This window comes from Aedes albopictus, chromosome 2, assembly GCF_035046485.1.
Source record: "Aedes albopictus strain Foshan chromosome 2, AalbF5, whole genome shotgun sequence".
In the NCBI taxonomy this organism is placed as follows: domain Eukaryota; kingdom Metazoa; phylum Arthropoda; class Insecta; order Diptera; family Culicidae; genus Aedes; species Aedes albopictus.
In genome coordinates this window covers 400684803-400710260 of record NC_085137.1, presented here as the reverse complement: position 1 = coordinate 400710260, position 25458 = coordinate 400684803, and the positions used below count along the sequence as shown (strand labels likewise).

General features: G+C 43.1%; 4 protein-coding genes across 5 annotated transcripts; 1 reads left to right on the top strand and 3 right to left on the bottom strand.

Moving 5' to 3' along the window:
• Window positions 1–6720: 6720 nt before the first annotated feature.
• On the bottom strand, window positions 6721–7932 carry LOC109407979 (phosphatidylinositol N-acetylglucosaminyltransferase subunit C). 2 transcript variants are annotated; one of them, XM_019681186.3, is made up of 2 exons: window positions 7781–7932; window positions 6721–7707 (listed from the first exon to the last, which is right to left on the bottom strand). In XM_019681186.3, exon 2 carries the CDS (start codon window positions 7695–7697, stop codon window positions 6846–6848), a length of 852 nt encoding a protein of 283 aa, XP_019536731.2. In that variant the 5' UTR covers window positions 7698–7707; window positions 7781–7932; the 3' UTR covers window positions 6721–6845. The 2 variants fall into 2 exon arrangements, with proteins under 2 accessions (XP_019536731.2, XP_029735153.1); XM_029879293.2 differs by having other exon boundaries at window positions 6721–7727; window positions 7781–7909.
• A 153-nt stretch (window positions 7933–8085) lies between these two features.
• Window positions 8086–9975, top strand: LOC109407978 (DNA-directed RNA polymerase III subunit RPC5). The gene is made up of 4 exons (XM_029879292.2): window positions 8086–8302; window positions 8373–8501; window positions 8577–9276; window positions 9338–9975. The coding sequence occupies exons 1-4, from the start codon at window positions 8270–8272 to the stop codon at window positions 9856–9858; spliced, it is 1383 nt and encodes a 460-aa protein (XP_029735152.2). The 5' UTR covers window positions 8086–8269; the 3' UTR covers window positions 9859–9975.
• Window positions 9918–25454, bottom strand: LOC109407980 (cancer-related nucleoside-triphosphatase). The gene is made up of 4 exons (XM_029879294.2): window positions 25315–25454; window positions 11154–11217; window positions 10727–10892; window positions 9918–10348 (listed from the first exon to the last, which is right to left on the bottom strand). The coding sequence occupies exons 2-4, from the start codon at window positions 11182–11184 to the stop codon at window positions 9979–9981; spliced, it is 567 nt and encodes a 188-aa protein (XP_029735154.2). The 5' UTR covers window positions 11185–11217; window positions 25315–25454; the 3' UTR covers window positions 9918–9978.
• Window positions 23453–25454, bottom strand: LOC109403654 (histone chaperone asf1). Its single transcript, XM_019676469.3, has 2 exons — window positions 25315–25454; window positions 23453–24622 (listed from the first exon to the last, which is right to left on the bottom strand). The coding sequence occupies exon 2, from the start codon at window positions 24578–24580 to the stop codon at window positions 23915–23917; it is 666 nt and encodes a 221-aa protein (XP_019532014.2). The 5' UTR covers window positions 24581–24622; window positions 25315–25454; the 3' UTR covers window positions 23453–23914.
• Window positions 25455–25458: the final 4 nt, after the last annotated feature.

Sequence of the window (25458 nt, the reverse complement as noted above, 5' to 3'; positions counted from 1 at the left end):
TTTGGAATTTTTCATCCCCCAAGAGTAAACAAAGCAACCACTAGCGCAATCTACAGGCCAACACTAGAAGCTCACCCCCGTTTACTAGTTCAAATAATTTTGAAAAGTAAATTATTTAGATTACAAATGGTTCAACTTAAGATAACATTCTCCAAGTAAGAATCACTTAAATTTGATAATTTTATGACAAATAATGCGGAATATTATTCGGTTGGTCGATTCTACGATAAATAAGCTTTCATTTGACGTGTTCACATATTACGTGTGATACAATGCATGAGCTGTACGAGTGCACCGAAAATGTGCTTTCTCTGGGGGCAAATAGGTGCAATCACAGTGATTTTTCGATTGCCTGTTTTCCATGACAAAAACGCTTTTTTCAATGCTTTTAAAGTCCATGTTATCAGGTTATATTACGGAATGCTGTTTAACATCTTTTTCGGGACAATATTTGCCTGAAAAGTACTTCGTTTTAATGAATTTTGAAATGGTTCAAATTAAGATTAGAATTTGACTAGTTCAAAGCTTGATTTCTTACCCTATTTAGCGGAAAAGTTTACAGCCAATTTCTTTACAAATTTCTACTGAATTTTTGACAATCCTTTTCGCCAGAAGTTCGCCATGGATTCATCCTCATTTAAGTGAGCAAATATCTCTACTCAAAAAATACGGACTGAAACTCTTCACAACAGTCTGCCTTAAATTCATGCTAGATTTCCTCTAAAAAATGATTCAACAGATTTGTTGTTCTCCGATTTCAGTAAGTCGTATGCTATCTAAGTAAAATCAAACTCAGGAGTTCCAAAAATACTTCTAAATTTCGGTAAAAAATACTTTGATTCTTTCAACAATTTTATAGAAAATTCTTCAAATTGTTTTCAAAACTGTAGACAGAAAGAAAAACAAGCATTTTTAGCAGGAACTTTATTACTCTGTAATTTATAGAGGTTTGGAGTTCCTCTAGAATTTAGCCTAATATTTTTTTTTCAGAATATCCGGTGACTTTTCTTAACCTTCCATAAATCGCGTGGTCGGCCACTTTACCGTCAGCACTACGATGATGCTGAGTACAACAAGTGAGCTTCTTTCAACTTGTTGTACAAAATACAACTGCGCGATTACTGAAGAGTTAAGCAAATGCACAACAAAAATTAAATTTTAATAAATTTTGGAGGCAAAATTTAAAATTTCATAAATACAGTAGACGTTCGCTCGGTGCAAACGGTTTAACTGCAATGCTTTTTAACTGCAAGTCCGGTAAGTGCAACAATTTTGCAGTTATCGCACCGCCATCCGTCAAAAACAAAATGACAGCAGGGCCCTGATGCACTTTTAGTTGCATTGTGGCGTTGCTGAAGGGATTTTGGCTGCGTTCGACGCCAAATGACAGCAATTTGACGTTGTCAGTTGTTGCAGTTAGCGAATTTCATTCGATAACTGAAACGTAAACACGTTGCACTTATCGAACGTCTACTGTAGATGGACAAATAATTCTTACTCAAAAGAATCACAACATATGACATACACACTTATTTTAGATTTAGGAGTTCGGTATTTTTTTCATCTAGGCACGGATTTTAAACCGCAAACGAACTTCAGTAAAATATTTTACATTTTACTGTATTGGTGCGATGTTGTGTAAAGTTGATTTCGGTCAATTGACCAATCCAAATGCCTGTGTGGTAGTGGTTTGTGTTCAGATTTCCCGTGTTAATCTATCTGTAAGAACTTTGTAAACATCTTTTGTTCTCACGTATATGGATAGGCTTGCAATAGGTTTCGTGAGATAAAATTTGGAGAACTCAATGATTTTGAAGAAGCCATTTTGCGATGACACGCTAAGGGGCCTTAAAGCGTTTGCACCGAGCGAACGTCTTTTTTTTATCTATTTCATTTATTTGGGGCTCAATCGCGTGTAACGCTTTACGGAGCCGAGGATCTTTCTTTGTACTTAATAGTATACATTTTACAGAGTAATAGCTTTATAATGATATCTGTTAGTAATGGGTGGAAGCCAGGGTACTCGTGGCAGCTCGAGGTTAGAAGGTCACATTCTGAGGGATGGACAGGGTAAGGATTGGACCAAAGGTTTCACTGCAGCTCATCCGGGGGTGAATCGCATCTTGCTAGCGTATTCGGTGCCTTGTGGTGTTGGTACCAACTTGTTGTGGGACTTGGTCTTCCGGATGGCCATGAGCAGCTTGGTAACACAAAGAGGACAAAACAGAGAAAAAAAAACTGGAGAAGAGAACACAAGCGAATTAAACTTTTATATCAGCAGAGCGAAGAAAGTCGAAAATACATCCCATGTACGTGACATCGCGGGTCCCCAACACATCTCTCACAAGAACAAAGGGTTGTCTACCTCGGGCCTCAAGGGTATCCAATAGTAGCGCTCTGGAGGCGTCATTATCCGGGCATTGCCAAACTACGTGGTCGATGTCATCATAACCGGAACCGCACTTAGTACAAACATTGCTCAACGCGAGGTTAATCCTGTGTAAATGCGCATCTAGCGAGTAATGGTTGGACATAAGCCTTGACATTACGCGAATGAAATTTCGACTCACATCCAAACCATGCCACCACGCTCGCAAGGAAACATTAGGAATAATGGAATGTAACCACCGTCCCAGCTGGCCATCTCGCCAATCATTTTGCCAACTTTGAAGAGAACTCTGGCGAACAAAATGGAAAAATTCATCTTGTGAAATTCTTCTATTATAGATCTCACCTTCCTGTGCGCCCACCTTTGCGAGAGAGTCCGCCTTCTCATTGCCATAAATTGAGCAATGTGAGGGGGCCCATACAAAGGTAATCTTGTATGATCTTTCGACCAGTGCACCCATCTGCTCGCTTATTTCTGTAAGAAAGTAAGATGGATGTTTTACAGGTTTCATCGACCGGAGTGCCTCAATAGAACTAAGGCTATCCGAGAAGATGAAGAAATGGTCTACGGGCATGTTGGAAATCATCCCCAAAGCGAAGTTGATTGCTGCCAGCTCAGCAACATAAACCGAGCAAGGTTCCTGAAGTTTGCGGAAGGCGGTGGAATTTTCATTGAAGACACCGAAACCAGTGGATCCATTTATGCGAGACCCATCAGTGAAGAATCTCTTACAGGAATTGACATGTTGGTACTTTTTGTTAAAAATGCGGGGAATAGATATACATCGAAGTTGATCTGGAATTCCATGAATAGCTTGTTTCATTGACAGATCGTATTTAACAGAGGAACTGTCATTGGTGAAGTGTACACGAGGTGGATTATGACCTGGGAGGCTTATGTCAGATGACATGTAGAAAAGATAGATTCTCATAAATTTTGACTGAGTATTCAGAGTAAGCATTTCTTCGAAGTTTTCAATAACAAGTGTGTTGCTCACTCCACACTTGATAAGTAACCTTAGCGAGAGCTCCCAGAAGCGGTTCTGGAGAGGTTTCACCCCTGCCAGGACCTCTAGGCTCGCATTATGCGTTGAATGCATGCAGCCGAGGGCAATACGCAGACAACGATATTGAATTCGTTCCAATTTTATTAGGTGGCAGTTTGCTGCTGAGTGGGAACAGAAAGAGCCATACTCGAGAACAGAGAGAATAGTCGTTTTGTAAAGTTTTATGAGGTCTTCCGGGTGAGCACCCCACCATGTTCCGGTAATTGTGCGTAGAAAATTGATCCTTTGCTGACATTTTTGCACCAAATACTTAGTTTGGGTACCCCAAGTGCCTTTTGAATCAAACCAGACCCCAAGGTATTTCGAAGTCAAAGATTGGTCGATTTCTATTCCCAAAAGATTGAGTTTCAGTTGGGCTGGGTTCCGCTTTCTAGAAAACACGACCAATTGAGTTTTTTGCGGAGCAAACTCGATCCCTAAATCTCTTGCCCAGATTGACAGATTATTTAGAGAATTTTGCAATGGTCTTTGCAACATTTCTGCATGTGGGCCTTTTAGAGAAACCACCGCATCATCTGCAAGTTGTCTTAGCGTACATTGGCCTTCCAAGCAACTATCAATGTCTTTCACGTAGAAATTATAAAGCAAGGGACTTAAACAAGAGCTTTGGGGTAGACCCATGTAGCTAATTCTGGAAGTTGACAGTTGTCCGAGATTGAAGCTCATATGTTTTTCTGACAACAAATTATACAAGAAATTAGTTAAAATTCCTGGAAGTCCACTATTGTGCAGTTTTTCTGACAATATGCCTATGGAAACTAAATCAAAGGCGCCCTTAATATCCAAGAAAACTGAAGCCAGTTGCTCCTTTTCCGCAAAGGCCATTTGAATATCTGTTGAAAGCAATCGTTTGTTCCTTTACCCTTGCGAAACCCGAATTGTGTATTTGATAGCAAGTTATTCGATTCGACCCAATGATCGAGTCGTGATAGGATCATTTTTTCCAACAATTTCCTTAAACATGATAACATAGCAATTGGGCGGTATGAATTATGATCAGACGCTGGTTTACCAGGCTTCTGAATAGCTATTACTTTGACCTGTCTCCATTCATGCGGAACGATGTTGTTCTCCATGAATGAGTTGAACAGGTCCAGTAATCGTCTTTTCGCGATATCTGGGAGATTCTTTAGAAGATTGAACTTTATCATATCGCGTCCCGGAGCAGAATTGTTTGAAGAAAGAAGAGCTATAGAGAACTCCAGCATGGAGAATGGTCTGTCCAAAGAGCCGTCTCCTGAGGAAGTTTCCCAAGAGAGCGGTTCAGCTGGGACCGAGTCTGGGCAGACCTTTTTCGCGAAGTTGAATATCCAGCGATTGGAGTATTCGTCACTCTCATTAGAAGAAGAGCGGTTTCGCATGTTGCAAGCCACTCTCCAAAGCGTTGTCATCGAAGTTTCTCTTGAGAGACCCTCAATGAAATGTCGCCAATAACTACGCTTTTTCGCTTTTAGCAAGTTCTTCAGTTGTCTTTCGAGTTTAGCGTACTCTTGATAAAGATCCGAGGTGCCTTGCCTACGAAAAGCTTTGAAGGCATCAGATTTTTTAAGATACAATTGGGTGCAATCATCATCCCAGCCAAGTGTGGCTGGTCTTCTTTTGAAGGTTGCACTTGGAACACGTCGTTTTTGTGATTCTAATGCACTCCTGTAAATCAGTTCAGACAGGAATCGATACTCATCCAAAGGTGGGAGAGGATTGGATGATTCAACTCCAAAAGATACCGCTTCTGCATACTTTTGCCAATCGATGCTCCTAGTGAGGTCAAAAGGGACCTGAATTGGCTGGTATGACCTTTCGCAATTATGTTTTATGGTGGTTATAATGGGCAAGTGATCACTACCATGAGGATCTTCGATCACCTTCCACAAGCAATCGAATGATAGTGAACTTGATCCCAGAGAAAGGTCAAGCCGACTTTCTTTACCGTCGGATGCAATGCGTATCACTTCACCTGTATTTAAAATGTTCAAATTGAAATCGTCGCACAAATCATAAAAAATAGCCGCTCTACGATCGTCATATGGTTCGCCCCACCCAGTACCACGTGAGTTCATATCACCCAGAATTAAAACTGGATGTGATAGTGCAGAAACTGCATTCCAAAGATGACGGCGGTTAATTGAAATACCTGGAGGAATGTAAACAGAAGCTACGCAAAGATCTTTACCCTTTACGTTTATTTGGCAAGCGACAATTTCTACTCCAGGATGAGTCGGAATTGGTATTCTGTAAAAGGAGTAAGTCTTTTTGATCCCCAAAAGAACTCCCCCATAATGGTCATCTCGATCCTGGCGTATAATGTTAAAATCATGGAAGTTGAGTTCATCTTCAGAAGAAAGCCATGTTTCACAAAGGGCAAATATATCACAATCTGAGTTGTGAATCAAAAATTTAAACAGGTCTAATTTAGGTTTTAAACTATGACAGTTCCACTGTAGCACAGTGATCATATCTTGCACCTCTTTTGATGAATTATCCATCGAAAGATATGATCGAAGCAAGGAGGGGCCATGATTGTGTCAAATTCCGAAAATATTCTTCTACTGTTGGGATAAAAATATCAAGAATGCCTCGAAGAGTGTCCGGAAGACCAAGGGCATGATATAAGCGATCCACAAGAACCCTGAAAGTAAGCAGTCCTCGTTTGGGCTTGGGGGGTTGAGTTGAAGTTCGAGGAGCTTTTGTAGCCTTTTTTTTTTGCTACTTTGTCGAATGCTTCTTTTTGAAGTATACTTAACTGTTGGAGGCGGATTCACTAGGACTTTTGAGGGAAGATTTCAAAAAAACCTTTCGGCGCAATCCCGGGGAAGATGATGACTTCCTTTTTCCAGGTACGTGTACCTCCGAAGAAGATCCACCCTCATCAGTTTCGTCATCGTCCTGATCATCAGAAGACAACTCGTGAAAGGGATTTTCAACTGGGACAGCTGATTCAGACACGGATTCTGGTGTTTTAAAAGATTTCACCATCTCCGCATATGTCTGTTTGGAGCGCCTTATGATAGAGCGACTCTCATTTTGAATGCGTCTCTTATAAGCCGGGCAATCTTGCAAGTCATGTGGATCTCCGCCACAGTAGCTACACTTTTCAGCTTCCTGTGTGCAAGAGTCCTCTAAATGAGCCTGGTTGCGAGCGAACGTCTGCTGTAGTTAAATGAAAGTTCGACAGTTGAATTCTCAGGTAAGATATACAAATGAAGCAGCCTATTGAGGCTTGTATCCGGCCGGATTCTGTTCTGTTCGGATTAATGAAAAACTGCTCTTAAATAATGAATATATGAATACAAAACTAATTTAATAAACGAATACAAAGCGCTTCGCTGCATTCTTATCTTGCTGTAAAATGACTAGAGAATACAATTTCTACAGCGCCCAATACCTGGTCCCTTAAAAACTACTCACACTGCTGTCCTCCTTGAAATCACCCACAATGGCTTCGTCCCAGGGGCCGTGAATGTTGTTTTTGTGTCGCTGCAGTCGCACGAACAGCCACGGGCAGAACAGATTCACGAACAGCAGTATGCAGGCGTAGGTCCAGAAGATGGCCATCGACATGGAGAGCAGGAAGTACAGACATACCGCAATCGTGCCAGCCAGCAGAGGCAAGCTAAAAATCTTGGCCAGCAGGATCGGTCCCAGGGCGAAGTAGGCCGCGGCCACTTCCAGCAAGACGAACGCATGGAACGACGACGACAGGCGGGACGCTAAGCAGATGGCACCGAAAATAGCCGCATTCAGCGAGATTGCCTTGGACACGATGGCCGCCGAGACACCGTAGTCGAAGAAAATCAAATGCAGCACCAGCACGAAGAAGGTCATCGAGAAGATGGTATCGGTACTGATGCTGTCCGACAGGGTGTGCAACAGTGGAGAAAATATGTACCCGAACACCAGCACGGCCAGGGCCGTCTTGGAATCCTCCACGACATGGCTCAGTCGTAAATGGCGGCCGGCATAGATGAGATATCCCACGATTGTTCCCGCCAGGGCCTTCAGCAGGATGTTCTGTGGACTAACAGCGTCCGTGTAGAGATAATGGAACACGATGAGGAATGTGGTCACGATTGATATTTGCTGGCTTAGGCGGGACGCTCCAAGGAATGATTCATAGAAGGTGTAAGTCTGGAGGTTCGAATTGGTTCTCAACTCCTGCAGGAAACTGGGGTCAGTGTAGTTGTCCTCGTAGTCGGCGTTTTCGTACAGATTCTTGCGCCATGGTTTGCGCGACTTTGGACTCATGTTTGGGACACTGAAAGATAAAGATACATTCTATAATGTTACACCTACACGTAAATTCAAAAGATTGTTAGTTTTTTTCTCACCTAGATTGTGTAACAATATTTTTACTACATTATTTCAGATGAATTTGTTTGTAATTTTCAAACAAATTTTGTAGGAACGTTTAGAGCAATGTTTTGTTGATTATTTTACGTAGCTAGGGGTGGTGGGCGGGTGGAAGTGACGACAACCAGGGAGTGCCCACTTGTGCGTTTATGTCACACGCACAGCGTGAGAGTTTAAAAATGCATCAATTCAATGTGGATCATGTTATTTTTTACGGTGTAGTTTTAGATCAGTTTCACATTTGTCAAACTTTTGACAGTTGAAAAGCCCAAAACGTCGCTTGCCTTCTCCGCCGCGGTGCATTCATCAATCAGGATCCCTTCGAAATTGCCTGCGTGCATCAGTCGCTCACGTTTTTGGAAAATTATATTTTCACGTAGGTAAATGTTTAGTCGTTTTGGTCGCAGTGATTCCGATTGTCGTTAATTAGAACCTACCAGGCCGTTGGTCACCCGGGAACCGGAAGCATGGACGAAGAGGATGACCCGGTCATTGAAGAGGTAAATACGATCATAAATTATTGTGGCTAGTCGTGAGATGAGTTTTTTCTTTTGTATCCCCTCCCGGCAGATTCCGGTTTACCTGTCCAAAACCCTGGCGGAGAATCTGTACGTGTTGCAGTACCCGGTGAAATCATCGGCATCCACTTTTGACGACGGCCAAGTGGTCAACTGTTGCGTGAAACCAGTTAACCAACAAGTAGGTTGTTCGAAATTTAGCAAGGAACATGTGCAGTTTGTTTACTTGATTTTTTTTGCGTATTTTGAATTTTAGGTGAAAGTGGATTATGCTTTGAATACGGCGTCTAAGAATTACGATGCCTTCAAGGGTGAGCAGTTTGCGATCGCTGCCGACGGAAAGGAAAAGGACCGCCAGCAGAAGCCCAGCTTTCGCAGTGGGACAATGGATAAGCAATCCTTCCTGAGCTCGAAACCCATCGAGGACGTGAACCGGTACATGGTGTGTGTTCTGCAGGACCGGGAGATTCACGCCACTCCGGTCCGGGGCATTGTCTCGATGCGGCAGGTGTTTTCCTACTTCGACAAGCAGGACAAGCGAACAAAGGCGGAGCAGAAAGCCGAACAGGACGCCGATGCCGACGAGGAAGAACTGAAACAGGTTACCGTCAAGTTTGCCCGGACCGAGAACGAGAAGGTCCGCAAAGCGCGGGAGAAATCGTTCAACTACATCTCGAAGATGGAATCGGAGGAACCGTGGTGCGAATCGTTCTGGCACACCAAGAAGTCCACCACGGCGGAACTGGAGCGGCATAAGCTGTTTTGCAGTTCGGCGTCCAGGGTTGACGGAGCGGAAAGCGCTCTCAATGTGGGGACCACCGAGTACTTGGACATGTTGATTAGTAAGGAGAAAACGGATAGGAATATCGATTCTATGCTGCCAAGTCGGGTCGTCTGTATGCACAAGCTGAAGCAGATGAACCTCGTCGATCAGATTAAGGTTATTCTTAAGGATGGTAAGTGTTGCAAAATTTGTCCCGTATTGTTTAATCAAATGTACTTTTCTTTCTCTTCCAGCAAAAGTTCTCACCTTCCAGCAGATCATGGAACTCCTCCCGGACAGGACACTTCCGGCGGACAAGGTCCTTCGATCGCTTCCGTTGGCCGGCGTGTTGATCCGCGGCAACTGGGTGGTCCAATCGGAGATCATCTACCCGGAGGGAAGTGTGTCCAGCACCAACGGGGTCCCGGCCGAGCAGATGTGCAAAGCTCGGGATTACATCCTGTTCCGGTTCACGCAGTGCGACAAACTGGAACGGCACCAGTTGGCCTTCATAACCCAGCTGCCGTCGGAGGAGATCCGCGAGATACTGTGCTCGGTAGCGAAGCTGAACACTAGCGATCGGACGTGGAGTTTACTGTTGCCACCAAATGAAGATTTCTCGGCCAACGAGCAGGAAATCAGTGATAGACAAAATGCTTTCTGGACCGCCCGGGCAGACAAGTTCAACGAAATGGAGAAATCAACCAAACGGGTGCGGAAAAAGTCCTCCCGGTTATCGGAAAGCAAGTACGACGTGAAGATGAGCAATGGGTGAGCGGTGGACTGTGAGAGGTGAGTTGTGTTATGAACCAATCTATACGTTACGAATGCGAATAGGTATGCAAGACTATTTATAATTATCGAAATTACAGTATATTTAAGAAATTCTGTACGTTCAAGACTTCTTGCCAATCATCCGAACGGTTGCCTCCAGAATGTCACCATGGATCTGGTTTCGGTTCGTTTGGGTCACGTGGAACAGCTGTGCATTTTTGCTTCGCTTGAGTCGTTCCACTATGTCTAGTGTGGCTTTCAGCGGAATCGTTGCCACGAAGAACAGTTCGCCTCGTCCAACGCTGTCGGTGATCTCCTGTAGGCGGTTTTCGAAGGATTTCGATTTCATTTCCATTTTGCCGATCTCATCTAGGATCAGTAGGTTGGCAGTACGGGTACTTAGAGCAGGCAGGGCCACGGATTCAAACTCCGGAACGCAAACGGTGTATTTGCCGACTCGATTCCTAGCCGGAGCGCTTTTTGTTGAGTCACTGTGAGGGCAAAAGCATTATAATTCTCAAGATTTGGTCTTATTCTACAATTGGAATGTGGTGAGACATTTTCTTATAATAAACTAAACCCAATAAACTCAACGGGAAGAGAACTTGACTAGAACGCGAGTTGACAGAAGCTCGTAGGTCTTGTCGTAGGTTATATCGAAATGCTATTTTTGGCAGCTCTCCGTTAAACCCTCCTAAGATGTTACGCTAGACACACAACAACGGCGTAGTGCATGATCATCGAGCCCGTGTGGGGCGTATTGACCCCAATATCATACTAGGGTTTAAGGGGTTATACTTTAAAACCTGTTGAGCTCAAAACTTTTCCCAACTAAATTGAATTATACCGGCTAAGTTTCAAGCATTTACCTGACGCGAGCCAGCGGCGCCTTCTGGCCGTCGAACGTGATGATGTCGAAACCGATGCGTTCTCCGCTACCGCTTCTGAGTTCTTCTGTGTAGAAACCGTCAAAGGCAATCGCACGTTTCCGAAGTTCTAGTCCCAGGTTGCGTACGATGGTGGTTTTGCCGACACCTGTATGGGATGTGGGTTGAGTTATTTGGGCTCATTCTAACGACCGGAGTGACGTGACCCAGCTCGACACGTATCGCCAGATTCTTAGAATACGAAACCCTTCGCGTTACCGCAATGTTATTCTCGCACAAGAATCAAAAAGAGAGCAAAAACCGCAGCATGTTGCAGCTTTTAGACGAATAATTCATCTATATATCAAAGTGAGAACTTCCGGTGATATTTGTAGCTGTGATTTACATGTTGAGCTGATGAATGACTTACCTGGCATTCCTGTTATTAGAATAAGTGCCATGCCGTTTTTGTTATCCGCGATATCGTTAAAGTTCTGAAATGGTATGAAATGACGATTAGGACGATTTGTCGCAGAACTAAAACCGTACATCGATTCCTAGCAGCTTCTACTTCAAGCAACTCGTACTGCATTTTTTTTTTTTGAAAGGTTACTAGCCGATCGCTGAATAACACTGAAGCTTCTAAACTAGGCCTTGGATACTCATTGCTGTGTGCGTTCGAGATGCAAACGGTGCCCAAATGCGCTTCAAACGCGGTAACACAGTGTTACCAAAGGCAACTTAGAAACCATAGTCAAAACCACCGCCAACCTAGTACAATTCAAAAGCTCCCACTGACATCGGGTTACTTGTTAGAAAATCTTACCGCATTTGGTGCTCCCGCATTTGATATTTGCATTTCGAATGCACACAGCAATACTAAGGTGGCCCACACTTATATGAAAAACAAAAATTTCGAAAAATGCCAAGTCTTACCTCCTAAATCAGTTGTTTTGAACTCCCAGAAGCTACGTTCAAAATCGGTTGAGCCTAAGGGGACGCTCAAAACGCTTGAAGTTTGTATGGGAGAACTTGGCCAAATGTATGCAGAAATTTTAAGCTTTCGAATTTTGCCGCTAGGTGGCGCTGTAAGCGTTCAATAATCAAACCCTTTAGTATTATTGTAGGTGACTATATGCCAAACAACTTTGTCGAAGACCGCAAAGTGATCCAACGCCTGTGAAAAAACGTATACCCTAGGTAAAGTGAGGATAAACTTTATTGTTGTTTCTCCAATACATGTAGAGGAATAATATCAATAATGAAATCTCAATACTTTGCCTCACTTTGCCTAGGCCCTAGGGTATAAGTTTTTTCACAGCCGTTGGATCACTTCGCGGTTTTCGACAAAGTTCTTTGGCATATAGTTATCTACAATAATACCAAAGGGTTTGATTATTGAACGCTTACAGCGCCACCTAGCGGCAAAATTCGAAAACATAAAATTTCTGCATACATTTGACCAAGTTTTCCCATACCAACTTCAAGCGTTTTGAGCGCCCCCTTAGGCTCAACCGATTTTGCTGAAATTTTAAACGTAGCTTCTGGGAGTCCGAAACAACTGATTTAGGAGGTAAGGTAAAGAGGTAAGGCATTTTTCGAAATTTTTGTTTTTCATATAAGTATGGGCCACCCTTATACTTACTTTTAAGTCATGGGCACCCATGCTGCCCATAATCGCATAGTTGACGTAACCACCATTGACAATGTCAGCACTCACAAGCTAATACATGTATCTATCAAATGTGCATGTAGCAGCATTGCATCGCCACTACAACTCTTGTCGCATCTCCCTTGCTACATCTTTGATGCAACAATACGATATGCTCACACGACACTTGCAACGACCCGAACACGAAAAGTATTCAGTTGAATACGAATTGAATTCAAAACCTTTTCAACTATTCAAACTATTGAGCTTATGGCATGCATTGTGTAATGAGGATATATAAGCGAAATTGGATTTTGTAATAAAGTAGTTTTTAGTTTAGTGTAGTATTAGAAACACGCTGTTTCACTTTACACAATCGAAAAGTCGTTCCATAGTTGGTGACCCCGTGTGCGCGAAATCGTAATGGATAACAATAAGATCTCACCTGTTGATCCTGGGACCAGCGGTCTGCAGCAGCATGAATCGGCCAACATTGACACGATCAACATGCCACGGTTAAACCCACCAGTGATGACTGCATCGAATATTGAGTCCTACTTCTTGTCTCTGGAGTTCTGGTTTGCTGCCTCTGGACTCGGCAATCAGCACGATACCAAGAAGTACAACATCGTTATGGCACAGGTACCACCGGAAAAGTTGACTGAACTGCGATCCATTATTGATGCTACGCCTGCAGCTGATAAATACTCGTACATCAAGAAAAAGCTTATTGACCATTTCACCGATAGTCAACAGAAACGACTGCAACGTGTGCTATCAGATATGCCGCTTGGTGATATGAAACCCAGCCAGCTCTACAACGAGATGCGGCGAGTAGCTGGGAATTCATTGGGCGAACCTGTGCTTCTCGATCTTTGGGCGTCGCGACTTCCACCGCATGTCCAAGCAGCAGTAATTGCCTCGAAAGGCGATGCTTCGGAAAAAGGCACCATCGCGGACGCAATTATCGACGCGATGGGGTTTCGTAACATTCACGCCATAGGCTCTGCTACGACAGCGCCCGCAATCGTGCCGGAAACGCCAGCAATCAGCAGCATTGAAGACCTTCAACGGGAAATAGCACAACTGTCCAGAAAGTTTGACCAAATGCTGCGACCTCACAGAAGCCTACGAGACCGATCACGTTCACGAAGTAGAAGTAGGAATGATCAACGGAATGGCTCTGATACGGCGACTGACGTGTGCTGGTACCATCATACATTCGGAGGAGATGCACGTCGATGCCGAAAGCCATGTTCCTTCGACCAGCATTCGAGATTCAATCAACAATGACGCCATTCGACAGATTCTGCATTGGAGACCGGCAAACTTTCCGATGCAGTAACCACGTTTCGACTGAAAATAGCAGACAACATTACAAATAGAAGTTTTCTCATCGACACTGGAGCCGACGTGTCTGTGATACCAAAGAATTCGAATCTGTCTCGCATAAAACCGACGTCAATTAGACTTTTCGCCGCCAACGGAACTCCCATCGAGGTCTACGGAGAAGCTCTGCTAAAGGTTAGCCTTGGGCTTCGTCGAGAATTTCTGTGGAATTTTCTAATAGCCGATGTGAATACGGGAATCATTGGTGCAGATTTTCTGAGCCATTATGATCTGTTGATTGATCTCAAACGCCATCGACTAATCGACAACACAACAAAGCTAGAAACAATGGCGGCGCTAGCTCAAACCACCAGCTGCTCCATAAAGACGTTTTGCAAAACATCACCATATGCTGAACTGCTCGACGAATTTCCATCGATCATGCAGCTGGCGCCTCCTGGCATCGTAAGTAAATCATCTGTAGTTCACCGTATCGAAACGACTGGTCAGCCGACTTTCGCTCGGCCAAGACGGCTTGCTCCAGACAAACTTTTGGCCGCACGAACGGAGTTCGAAAACCTAATGAAACTGGGAATTTGCCGGCCATCATCAAGTAGCTGGGCTAGCCCACTTCATATGGTAAAAAAAGCCGACGGAACATGGAGGCCCTGTGGAGATTACCGTGCACTAAATGCTCAAACAGTTCCTGATCGTTATCCGCTTCCTTACCTGCAGGATTTCACCACCATTCTGCATGGGAAGAACATTTTCTCCAAAATCGATCTCCAGAAGGCATTTCATCAAGTGCCTATTCACCCGGACGACATCCCGAAGACTGCAATCACCACTCCGTTTGGACTTTTCGAGTTCACCCACATGACGTTCGGCCTGCGCAACGCTTCTCAAACCTTCCAACGGCTTATCCACGAAGTGGTACGAGAACTTGACTTCGTCTACCCATACATTGATGATATTTTCATCGCTTCGTCTTCGCCTGAAGAGCATCGAGATCACCTTCGACAATTGTTCAAACGACTCGAAGAGCACCACCTAGCGATCAACGTAGCCAAATGTGAGTTCGGAAAGAGTGAGATAACCTTCGTTGGTCACTCAGTTTCTCCAGAAGGAATACGTCCACTGCCCGAACGAGTTGAAGCAATACGAAACTACCAACGTCCGACAACAGTGAAAGAACTCAAAAGCTTTCTTGCTGTTATTAATTTCTACAGAAGGTTCATTCCGAACGCGGTTGTAGCACAAATACCTCTACTCGACATGACTTCTGGCTCTGGGAACAAACGCAACGATAAATCTCTTCTAGAGTGGACAGAACCATCCGTGTCGGCTTTTGAGCAGTGCAAACAACAGCTCGCAAATGCCGCTCTACTGGCCCACCCTGCGAGAAATGCTGAGATGTCTTTGTGGGTAGATGCGTCGAATACTGCAGCTGGAGCCGTCCTACATCAAGTGGTCAACGATCATGTACAACCACTCGGTTTCTTTTCCAAGAGATTCGATAAAGCTCAACTGAGATACAGCACGTATGACCGAGAACTAACAGCGATTTATCTGGCAGTGCGTCACTTCAAATACATGCTAGAGGGACGTAATTGTCACATATACACCGATCACAAGCCGATCGTATTCGCATTCCAGCAAAATCTTGAGAAGGCATCGGATCGTCAAGCACGGCAGTTGGATTTCATCGGCCAAATCACTACCGACATTCGTCATGTAGCTGGGAAGGAGAATTGCGCCGCAGATTTGCTATCTCGCATTCTTGCGATACATGCTATGCCAATGGTTGATTTTGATGCTCTCGCCACCGATCAGGAGACCGATGATGAACTGTTAGCGATACGAGAAGGTAAATTGAAAACTTCATTAAACCTTAAACAATTTACTGTACCAGGAACTGCGCAGCAATTGTATTGCGACTGCTCTGGAAGTCGCATTAGACCTTTCATTACGAAAAGGTTTCGCCACATATTTCTTCAAGCAACCCACAATCTTTCACATCCAGGGACTCGTGCAATGGCTAAGCTGATGACCCAGCGATTCGTTTGGCCAAACATAAGGAAGGACAGCGTCGCATTTGCAAAGCAATGCGAAAAATGTCAGCGTTCTAAGGTGACTCGTCACACACAGTCGCCTCTGGGACAATATCCTACTCCCGAAGGAAGATTTAGGCACATCAACATAGACATTGTCGGACCTTTTCCACCGAGCAATGGGAACCGATATTGCCTCACCATTATCGATAGATTTTCCCGTTGGCCAGAAGCGATTCCTGTTCCCGATATGACTGCTTCCACTATCGCACAAGCGTTGGTAACTGGATGGATTTCTCGTTTTGGTGTGCCTCATCAAATCACGTCGGACCAAGGACGCCAATTTGAATCGACCCTCTTCGCAGAATTGGTTCGTACGTTTGGGATCACCCATCTCCGAACAACACCATACCACCCTCAGGCAAATGGCATCATCGAAAGATGGCACAGAACGCTGAAAGCGGCTATTCTCTGCCACAACCCTGATCGCTGGACCGAGCACCTCCCGATGATACTGCTCGGATTGAGAACCATCCATAAAGAGGACATCAGAGCTTCGCCAGCCGAAATGGTTTATGGAACGACACTTCGGATACCCTGTGAGTTCTTCGGAGACAACTCTCGTAATACCACAACAACTGAGTTTGCGACCAATCTTCGAGAGACAATGCGAAGATTGCATCCACCACAAACAGCTTGGCACGATAAAGGAAGAGTATTTCTGGAGCTCGATTTGAATAGGTCGTATGTACATTTGTCGATATAAAATTCGATCAATTTTTTTTAGATATTGTAGCAATGTAGAAGATATTTTGGAGACTTTAAATGATGGCACGGAAAGCCTGTTTTGTGATGATTCTGATGTATGTATCAACTTTGTTCAATTTCAACGGGTTTTGATATAATAAGCGAATCCAACTGATCTAATTTTTAATCGACAAAAGCACATACGACCTTTTCAAATCGAGCTCCAGATTTGTTCACCCCGCTCTCAGCTCATGCAGAAATGTGTTCGTTCGAAACGATTCGATACGTCCGTCACTGTCACCGCCGTATGATGGACCGTATCCAGTGCTTCAGCGAGCCGAGAAGTACTTCAAGATCAACGTTAATGGGAGATCCGTGAATATTTCGGTCGATAGGTTAAAGCCTGCATATACGATCGACGAACAGAAACGGCCTACCTGTGATGGTTCGGTACCAAGTACTTCAAATGAGCACCCCACTACAACAACTCGTTCAGGGAGACAAGTGAGGATACCTAGTCGCTTCCAATGATCGTCGTCTTATCAAGAAGGGGGGTACTGTAGCAGCATTGCATCGCCACTACAACTCTTGTCGCATCTCCCTTGCTACATCTTTGATGCAACAATACGATATGCTCACACGACACTTGCAACGACCCGAACACGAAAAGTATTCAGTTGAATACGAATTGAATTCAAAACCTTTTCAACTATTCAAACTATTGAGCTTATGGCATGCATTGTGTAATGAGGATATATAAGCGAAATTGGATTTTGTAATAAAGTAGTTTTTAGTTTAGTGTAGTATTAGAAACACGCTGTTTCACTTTACACAATCGAAAAGTCGTTCCATATGCATAATGTGACCAGTTTTATTCAATAGAGCACAGGATCTAATCACTAGCTAGATATCAACGTGAAAAAAAAACATAAACTTTTCATTTAACATTGTTAAAATTTCAAAAGTGTGCTGAAAATTACAGTGGCGCTTAAATACGTCAACTATGCGATTATGGGCAGCATGGTGGTGCAGAGGGCCGGATTAAAAGATCGCCATCCTGGGCGATTGCACGCCATCACTTTGACCTGTGGCCAGGTCAAATTTCCGTTGTTTAAGATTTCGTTTACGCCCCTGCGTAGAGTGTGCCCGACCCACCTCCACTTTCGCTCCCGAATTTCTGTCGCTATAGGCTTTTGACGACATTGACGATGGAGATCCAATTGTGAGGCCACCATGCACGAATTATACACCGCAGACATCTATTGATGAAGACCTGCTGCAGTCGATGAGTGCTCTCCACTGATACATATTTTGAAGGATTATATTCTTTGACAATTTTCATACCTTCTTTTAAAACGGATTGATTGTTTCTTATTATCTACACTTAGGTAGAGCTTCCGGAAGAGGAGCATTTCATATTCAGCCGCTAGATTCCAGAACAGACGCTTTTTGTGCCGCACCGCTTTGGTGAACAGACGCTCGGGACGTACCTCCTCAATCAAGCTGAAGTCAGAAGGACAACAGTGTCCAGGCTGCACTACCAGTTAAGCACACAACTCTTAGCTGGTGCACGCTATGTCCAAAGGGAAGTATTATGAAAAGTGAATGTACCTCAATTTTTTTTCGCTTGAGCCACATTTTTGGACCTCTAGATTCAGAATATGTGCGATTTAAAATCATCCATCTTGGGTTTTTTTCCCATACATTTTTTTATGGGATGAAATTGACCTAAAAACGACTTTTTTCGACATTTGTATGGGAAAATAGGAAAAAAATCAAAAATATCAAAAAACCCAAGATGAAATATTTTAAGCCGCACAGATTCTGAAACTAGAGGTCCAAACCTATGATCCTAGTGAATAACATATGAGGTACATTCGATTTTCATAATACTTCCCTTTGGACATAGCGCAGGGTGTCCATTCAAATTCAGTTTTCCGATTCCCGGATTTTTCCCGGGTATGGACTAACTTCCCGAGTATGCACGAACGCAAACTATTGTTGTAGTAGGACTCTCCTCAGTGTATTTTTATATGCAGTTTTAATTTGGTCTATAACTTGATACGAATCTGATAGATTTCCTGATTTCATAAATTATGATTTAAAAAAAAATCTTACTAACTCTACAATCACTGGTGTTTATTTCCCCTTCTTACACGAAATTTAGGATTAGAGTTAGTTGAAAAGGTCCTTTCTATAACAAGGAAATAGAATCTATATGAAAATATTATTGAAACTGATGTCACTGTGTTTGATTTTTTCACGAAATTTTTGTTGAATATCTTAAAAAAAATCGGTAGAAAAGTATCGAAACATTTTTGGTAAACCTGGTCTATAGAAACTAATGTATCAATTATTTGCTACATTTTGTGAAAATCTCCATCTAACTTTTTGTTTTGCTTCCATCGTCATTTTAAACAATTTACTTGCTGAATCCAAAATCTTTTGACACCGATTTTCTCCGAATTTAGAAGTAAAACGTTTGAGTTCTTCTCCAATATTAAATGATATCTTGAGGACATTCAAAATTTCTTCCTTTAGGAAGTACTCCATGGGTTCTGCCAAAAAGAAAAAAAAACATGAAAGTTGTACATACCTACAACTTCTTTTAAAATGCTTCGTTTGGCTAATATTGCCGTAAACATATCAGGGATTCTATTTTATACTCTTCCGGGGATCCGAGTGATGCTTCCAGGAATTTTGAAACATTTCTTCACAGATTCCACAGAAGATTCTTCTGTGGATTCTACTACTATACTAAGGAAATCTGTACGAAATTTCTTATGGGATCCTATCAGAGAGTCTTTCATGGGCAGTTTTTTTTTTGAAAATTCGCTGTAATTTACAGTGTTGTACTTACTCTTCAGAATTCTATTTGAATTTTACCTAAAGCTCCTCCAAAATTCTGTACAGAAGCGGATAGGCACAAATCACTGTTTTTAAATAATTTTCTTCTTGACTTCTGCCAAAGGGATCAAATTTAAGGGATCTGGCAGAAATATATAGAGTTCCACTAAGAATGTCACCAAAATCCCTCCAGAAACTGACACATTTTTTTCAAACGTGAAAATCTCTTCGCCGTAAGTATTTAACTTCTGCAGGTTTACTGTGTTCGCCAGGAATTCCGATTTTCCTAACATGACTCAAAAAGTTCATCGTGAAATCTTGCAGAAATCTGAAAATTTCGCCTAAGGTGTATATTCTGATTTCTTTTACATGAATTTATCAAGATCCAACAGAAACTACTAAAATTCCTCAGAGGCTGCCTTTCTAAAAAAACATATTCAACCGGCAACCCATGAAACAGAACTAGCTGTATAACAGTTTCTTAAACTAAAGTTTGCTTAAGAGTGGTTTGTTCCATTCTTGTACAGCAAAAATGATTGTTGGGAACTCTGTTAATGTTGCTATCATTCTATTCAAGACTTGCTTGACACTTATGAAGTACAGATAGACACCATAAAGATTTTTCCCGGTGCCTTTTACAATTTCCCGTGTTTTTCCCGGTGGTTTCGAATTCCCGGGGTTTTCTCGTATTTCCCGGATGGATGGACACCCTGATAGCGTGATGGCGGTCTTTATCATCGCTTGACCCGTGAAAGCATGAGTGGTAGGAACTTGTGAGGACCAGAGCTATGTTGGATGCTCTCCTTATCTACTCATCGTTTTGCAGCCCACGACCGCACAAAGCTATGGAAAGTCTTGAACGGCTTTACTGGGAAGCTGACCAGATTGATCAAAGCAACGATGGATGGTGTGCAAAACGGCGTAGGGGTTCCATGTGAATTGTACAGTTCATTCGGATCTCGCTGGGGAATTCGACAATGTGACGAATTCACATCTTAGGCTTCAACATCGCTGTGCTACATAATAGTCGGGCCCAACAGTTAGGGTACAATTTTCACGAAATCCGGTCAATTTGGCATTGCGAACGACATGGATACTATCGGCGAAACATTTGCAAAAGTGGTAGAGCTGTACCCGAAGCAGCAAAGGTCAGACTGATGGTGAATGCGTCAAAACCAAAGCTCATACATGGTGATGAACGGGACCTAACACAACAGGGCACGTCTAGGAAGTATAGCTTGAGCTTGATGCCCGTGGATGCTGTGGAGTTTAGGATTTCTCTGGGAAGGAATCACCCCTCACGTGCAGCACACACAACTTACCCAGGCTGACGTTGGTTCGCAAGTGGCAAAGGTGAACGCGGTTGGGTGACGCTTGGAGTTGATGCTACGCAAGCAGGGATGCTAACATTGTCTGCTTGACAGTTCGCATCACATTCAAATGCGCTATATCGCCTGCTGTGATCATTCTCTTTATCACAGCTTTATTCAGTACATCTTATATCTCACAGATGCGACTCCAGTATTGCCAGATCAGCTATGAACCAATGAGATATCTGCCGGGGACAAAGCAGGCATCTTCAGTGTGTGATTGTTGGTGATCTTCTATTTTGCAGGCAGACATGTCCAAACACTGCACAAGGAGTTGATGCTCACACCACCAGTCAAACACACCACCGCGGGTGCCAAAACACCACCTACACGGAAAAATATTATAACCCAAAGAATATGTTTTAAAAACTCAAATTTGACTAAACTGCTTAAAGTTTTAACTCAAAGTTGGGTTGTTTTCTCCCTCGCCCCACCGCAATGTTTTCGAAAACAAAGAGAGAAGCACCGACTCATCCGCTGCTCTTCCGTGGAAGAAGCCAAATTTGGGTTTTCTTGAGTTAACCCAAATTTGCGTCAATTGAGGCCTCCGTTGGGTGAAAATAACTTACCACTGGGTTAATTTTTTTGCCGCTCTCAAACGAGAACTACTCACTCGCCACTATCGCTGTTTGACGCAAATTTGAGTAATTCCACGGAAGACCGGGATTGCGTCAAAACAACTTAAATTTGGGTTCATTTGTAGTTCCGTGTAGCTCTCATCAGAACGAACATGCAGCGTGCCTGGCTCAACACCGGTGTCGGTGGTGGTGCTCAGGAACGGGCACGGTGTTTTGCACTTCGGGTAACACGGAACCGAGTGTTTCCGATTATGCAAAACACTCTGCAAACGTTCTATGCCGTTGAAGTCAAGTTGCAAACGCTGTACTGCCGTGAATCGCAAGTCAGTCCCATATGTAAAAAGTAGGCATTGAGAAAATGGACCCTGAAGTTTTCAAATTCGATTAATATGACAAACTTCAAAAAAATACCGTGACTTGTAAACTTCTGCGATCATCGTGAAATTTTCACAAATTGTTTCAAACATAAGGAAGTAACTGTAGAAAATTTAAAAGTAATTAAAACATTGATTAATTTTGTATTGGAAAGTACAAAAGTTCGTGATGGGACTGACTTGCGATTACTTTTCATTATGGGACAATCTGACTTGGTGTTGTTTTTCGATTTTACTGAACAAATTATATATTTTTATTTACGTAGCTGAAAGATCATCGGAAGAAAGGTCGAAAACGTATATTAACTCAATTTTTCTCAAAATGCAGATGGGACTGACTTGCGATTCACGGCAGTGTAGGTCGACGACGAGAGTGAAGTACTTGGCGGCTCCTTGTGTGCTTTCTCGTCCCTTCTATCTCAGTGGCTTTGATGCAGCCAAGCTGCCACGCACTGTGGCCGAGATCACGTGTGATGGAAGGAAAGTAATGATTACAATCGTTTGTATCCACATCAGACCGAATATACCTCTGCGTCTGCATAAATTCATGCGGATGTCGGAGTATTGGTTGGATTTGGTTGGTTGGCAATGGGTTCACACATTGGTGCGTGGATGCCAGGCGTAAGGTGATAGATTAGTGTATTTATTACTCTGAAGATATTGCGGCACAGTTCGCTTGATTAACTCGTAGGCGTTATATAGTTGGAAGGAAGGGAAAACGATTTTTCAGCCCGTTTCTGTTCTAGCGATGGCTATGAACATGTGAATATACATGAGTATACATGTATATGTAGAGAAGCGGGAGAAAGCATATAGAAAGATACAAAGTAGGAGAAAAGGGACGGGCTAGGGATTGAACCCAGGACCTTCTGCATACGAATCAGAAACGGTAGCCACTAGACCACCAAGCCCGTCCACAACAGGGCTCGTCTAGGAAGTAGTGTTATAATAAAAGGGGATACCTTTGAGGTAGTGGAGGAATAGGAGGCAATCAGTGAAGTACTAGATTGAAAGTAGTGAGCTGGATTTTTGTATGGTGAGATGTTCAATTCTCCATTTCTGCAATGAATTGGTGCAAACAGCGTGGGTATTATGATTTATTGGCTAATTTGATGCTGTTTGAGCAAAAGTTTGGATAACTATGATGTTGAAGTTGCATGAAATAAATAATACAATTACAAAGTAACCCAAACTTTTGCTCAAACAGCATAAAATTAGCCAAGAAATCATATAACCCACGCTGTTTGCACCAATTCATTGCAGAAATGGAGAATTGATCATCTCACCATACAAAAATCCAGCTCACTACTTTCAATCTAGTACTTCACTGATTGCCTCCTATAGGAAGCAATCAGTGAAGTACTAGATTGAAAGTAGTGAGCAGGATTTTTGTATGGTGAGATGATCAATTCTCCGTTTCTGCAATGAAATGGTGCAAACAGCGTGGGTTATATGATTTCTTGCCTAATTTGATGCTGTTTGAGCAAAAGTTTGGTTAATTGTGTTGTTGTATTATTTATTCTTACAACTTCAACAACACAGTTACTCAAACTTTTGCTCAAACTGCATCAAATTAGGCAAGAAATCATATAACCCAAGCTGTTTGCACCATTTCATTGCAGAAACGGAGAATTGATCATCTCACCATACAAAAATCCAGCTCACTACTTTCAATCTAGTACTTCACTGATTGCTTCCTATTCGTTCATTTTGAATCCTTACTGATGGGTGGAATCCACTTGCAGAAGGGGACCTGTCATCGAAAATCGTGTTGCTCCGCAATTTGAAAATTTAATATTTTATTACTCTAACTGCTCCCAAACTGCGCTCTTGTTATTATTATGTACAGATTCTTATTGGCTATCCTTACGATGTACGTACGCGCGAGTGTCTATATGTGTATAATTTAATAGTTCGGTAAAAAAAAACTTATGTTTCGATATGTGAAATAGCGCTTCAAGCTATAGCTATACCAACTCAACTTTTTTTCAGAACGACAAAACTTTTTATTTAATACGAAGAGAACGGCACAGGAAAATAATCAAAATATTGTACGGAAATGATCTCATGACTGTTGGTAGTTAGTTGTTAACACTGATGCTTCTTAAAGGGGTCTTAGTAAAACACCTAACTACAGAACAAAAGCAGCCTAACTATGATTAGAAGAGAAACAAAAGAAACTTACGGATACAGAGGTGTGACAAAGGAAACTATTTTTTTTTCTTATCCGGTGTCGGCGTGGCCTCAACATTCCATCGCCAGCGAGTTGGAGTTTTCGTTGAACTCTCGCGGCAGGGTCATACTGCTGCTCTCGTTTTGCGTCACCTCGGACATCATCTCGGCAACGGTGGTGGCAGTGGTCACGGCTTCCTCGGTCCCATTGTCCAAGGCCATTCCGCCTTCGTCTTCCATGCCACTGGCCGTTCCGCTGCCGTTGGCCGGCGTGTCGTCCCAGTTGATTTTGAACCTAGTGACGCGGGGCTTGGAAGCGAGGATGTTTCGGGTCATCTGATGGAACAGGGGCTTTGCCGGAGGGTTTTCCCGAAGTTCCTGATCGGAGTATTCGTTATTGATGAAGTATCCTACCCGCACGAACTCCTGACCCCGGTAGGAGCAGGTGAGTAAAACTACCGTCACCCCGACGGCATCCTGCTCGGGGATTCGGGCTACGTTCGGAGGATCGGCTTGGAATACGAAGATGTGTCGGCCCTCGGGCACAGGCCCGACATAGATTGTGTCCAGAACCTGATCGAACTCTTCCGATTCGGCCGAACCGACGTAGATCATCTTCCACTCGAGGTCCTCTTTGAGCTCCTCGATGCACTCGAACGTCAGCTCGAACTGGAATGGATTCAGGAAGCTGCTCGGATTGTCCAGCACCACGACGTTGGTAATGTGCACCTTGGCCATTGCTGTCTAGTGTTGAGTTGCGTTGCGGTCGGTAGATTTTGTCTACATATAGAACAAGGAGGCAATGAGTTATACAGGAGATTTGAGAGGTTGGTTTAGGTTGCACTCGACTTCATATAAGAGCTTTGGGCCGAAGGGGTCTTCTTAGCTAAGCGTTTTCTGAGCATTTCCACAGTTATTAACTGAGAGCTTCCACTGCTACTGACCATTTTGCATGTGTATATCGTGTACCAGGCACGATGATACTCCTTCCTCAAGGAAGTCAAGGAAATATCCTTTACGAAAATTTTCAGGAACGACTGGGAATCAAACCCGACATCCTCAGCATTAGACATGTTAAATACCCACGACATTACAGTTATGACTATGTGGGCTGGGATATAACATAATTTCGCAAAATTATGTGAATAGAATGGATGGAATGTGAAAACTTTTTTCAGTGTACTGTTGCCACCCAGTAGTGTGCAGATTTAAACTTTTATTTTGAGGTTTATTTGTTTTTCGTGTTTCAATTACAAAAGAATGGTGCATCTAACCCTGCTGTCCCCTGTACACCGGAGCCAAACAGCGTTCAATTTTGTCCAAAGCAAAAAATCACATATTCAACTTATAGAAACATGTTAATTCGTGTTTCTAGCCCACATAACAATGACGAACAAACAGGACGACAACTGTTATGTGCTAATTTTTACGCAGTTTTAATGATCTAATCCCGGTTTCAAAAGTTCACAAACCTGCCAATCAGGAGCACGGCTTCGGAAGCGATTAAGCCGATGATTCCAATCTTTTCCACCGAAATCCAACGGGACACGATGCACAGCCTTACTCTCCAACACGTTTTAACAAAATCACACCAAAATTCTACGTATTTTTTACCA

Coding starts and splice junctions, on each gene's coding strand:
- LOC109407978 (XM_029879292.2), top strand. CDS start 8,270: ATGGACGAAGAGGATGACCCGGTCATTGAAGAG. Junction 8,303..8,372: donor ATGACCCGGTCATTGAAGAG/GTAAATACGATC, acceptor CCCTCCCGGCAG/ATTCCGGTTTACCTGTCCAA. Junction 8,502..8,576: donor TGAAACCAGTTAACCAACAA/GTAGGTTGTTCG, acceptor TTTGAATTTTAG/GTGAAAGTGGATTATGCTTT.
- LOC109403654 (XM_019676469.3), bottom strand. CDS start 24,580: ATGGCCAAGGTGCACATTACCAACGTCGTGGTGCTGGACAATCCGAGC.
- LOC109407979 (XM_019681186.3), bottom strand. CDS start 7,697: ATGAGTCCAAAGTCGCGCAAACCATGGCGCAAGAATCTGTACGAAAAC.
- LOC109407980 (XM_029879294.2), bottom strand. CDS start 11,184: ATGGCACTTATTCTAATAACAGGAATGCCAG. Junction 10,893..11,153: donor TCTAATAACAGGAATGCCAG/GTAAGTCATTCA, acceptor CATCCCATACAG/GTGTCGGCAAAACCACCATC. Junction 10,349..10,726: donor GCGCCGCTGGCTCGCGTCAG/GTAAATGCTTGA, acceptor TTGCCCTCACAG/TGACTCAACAAAAAGCGCTC.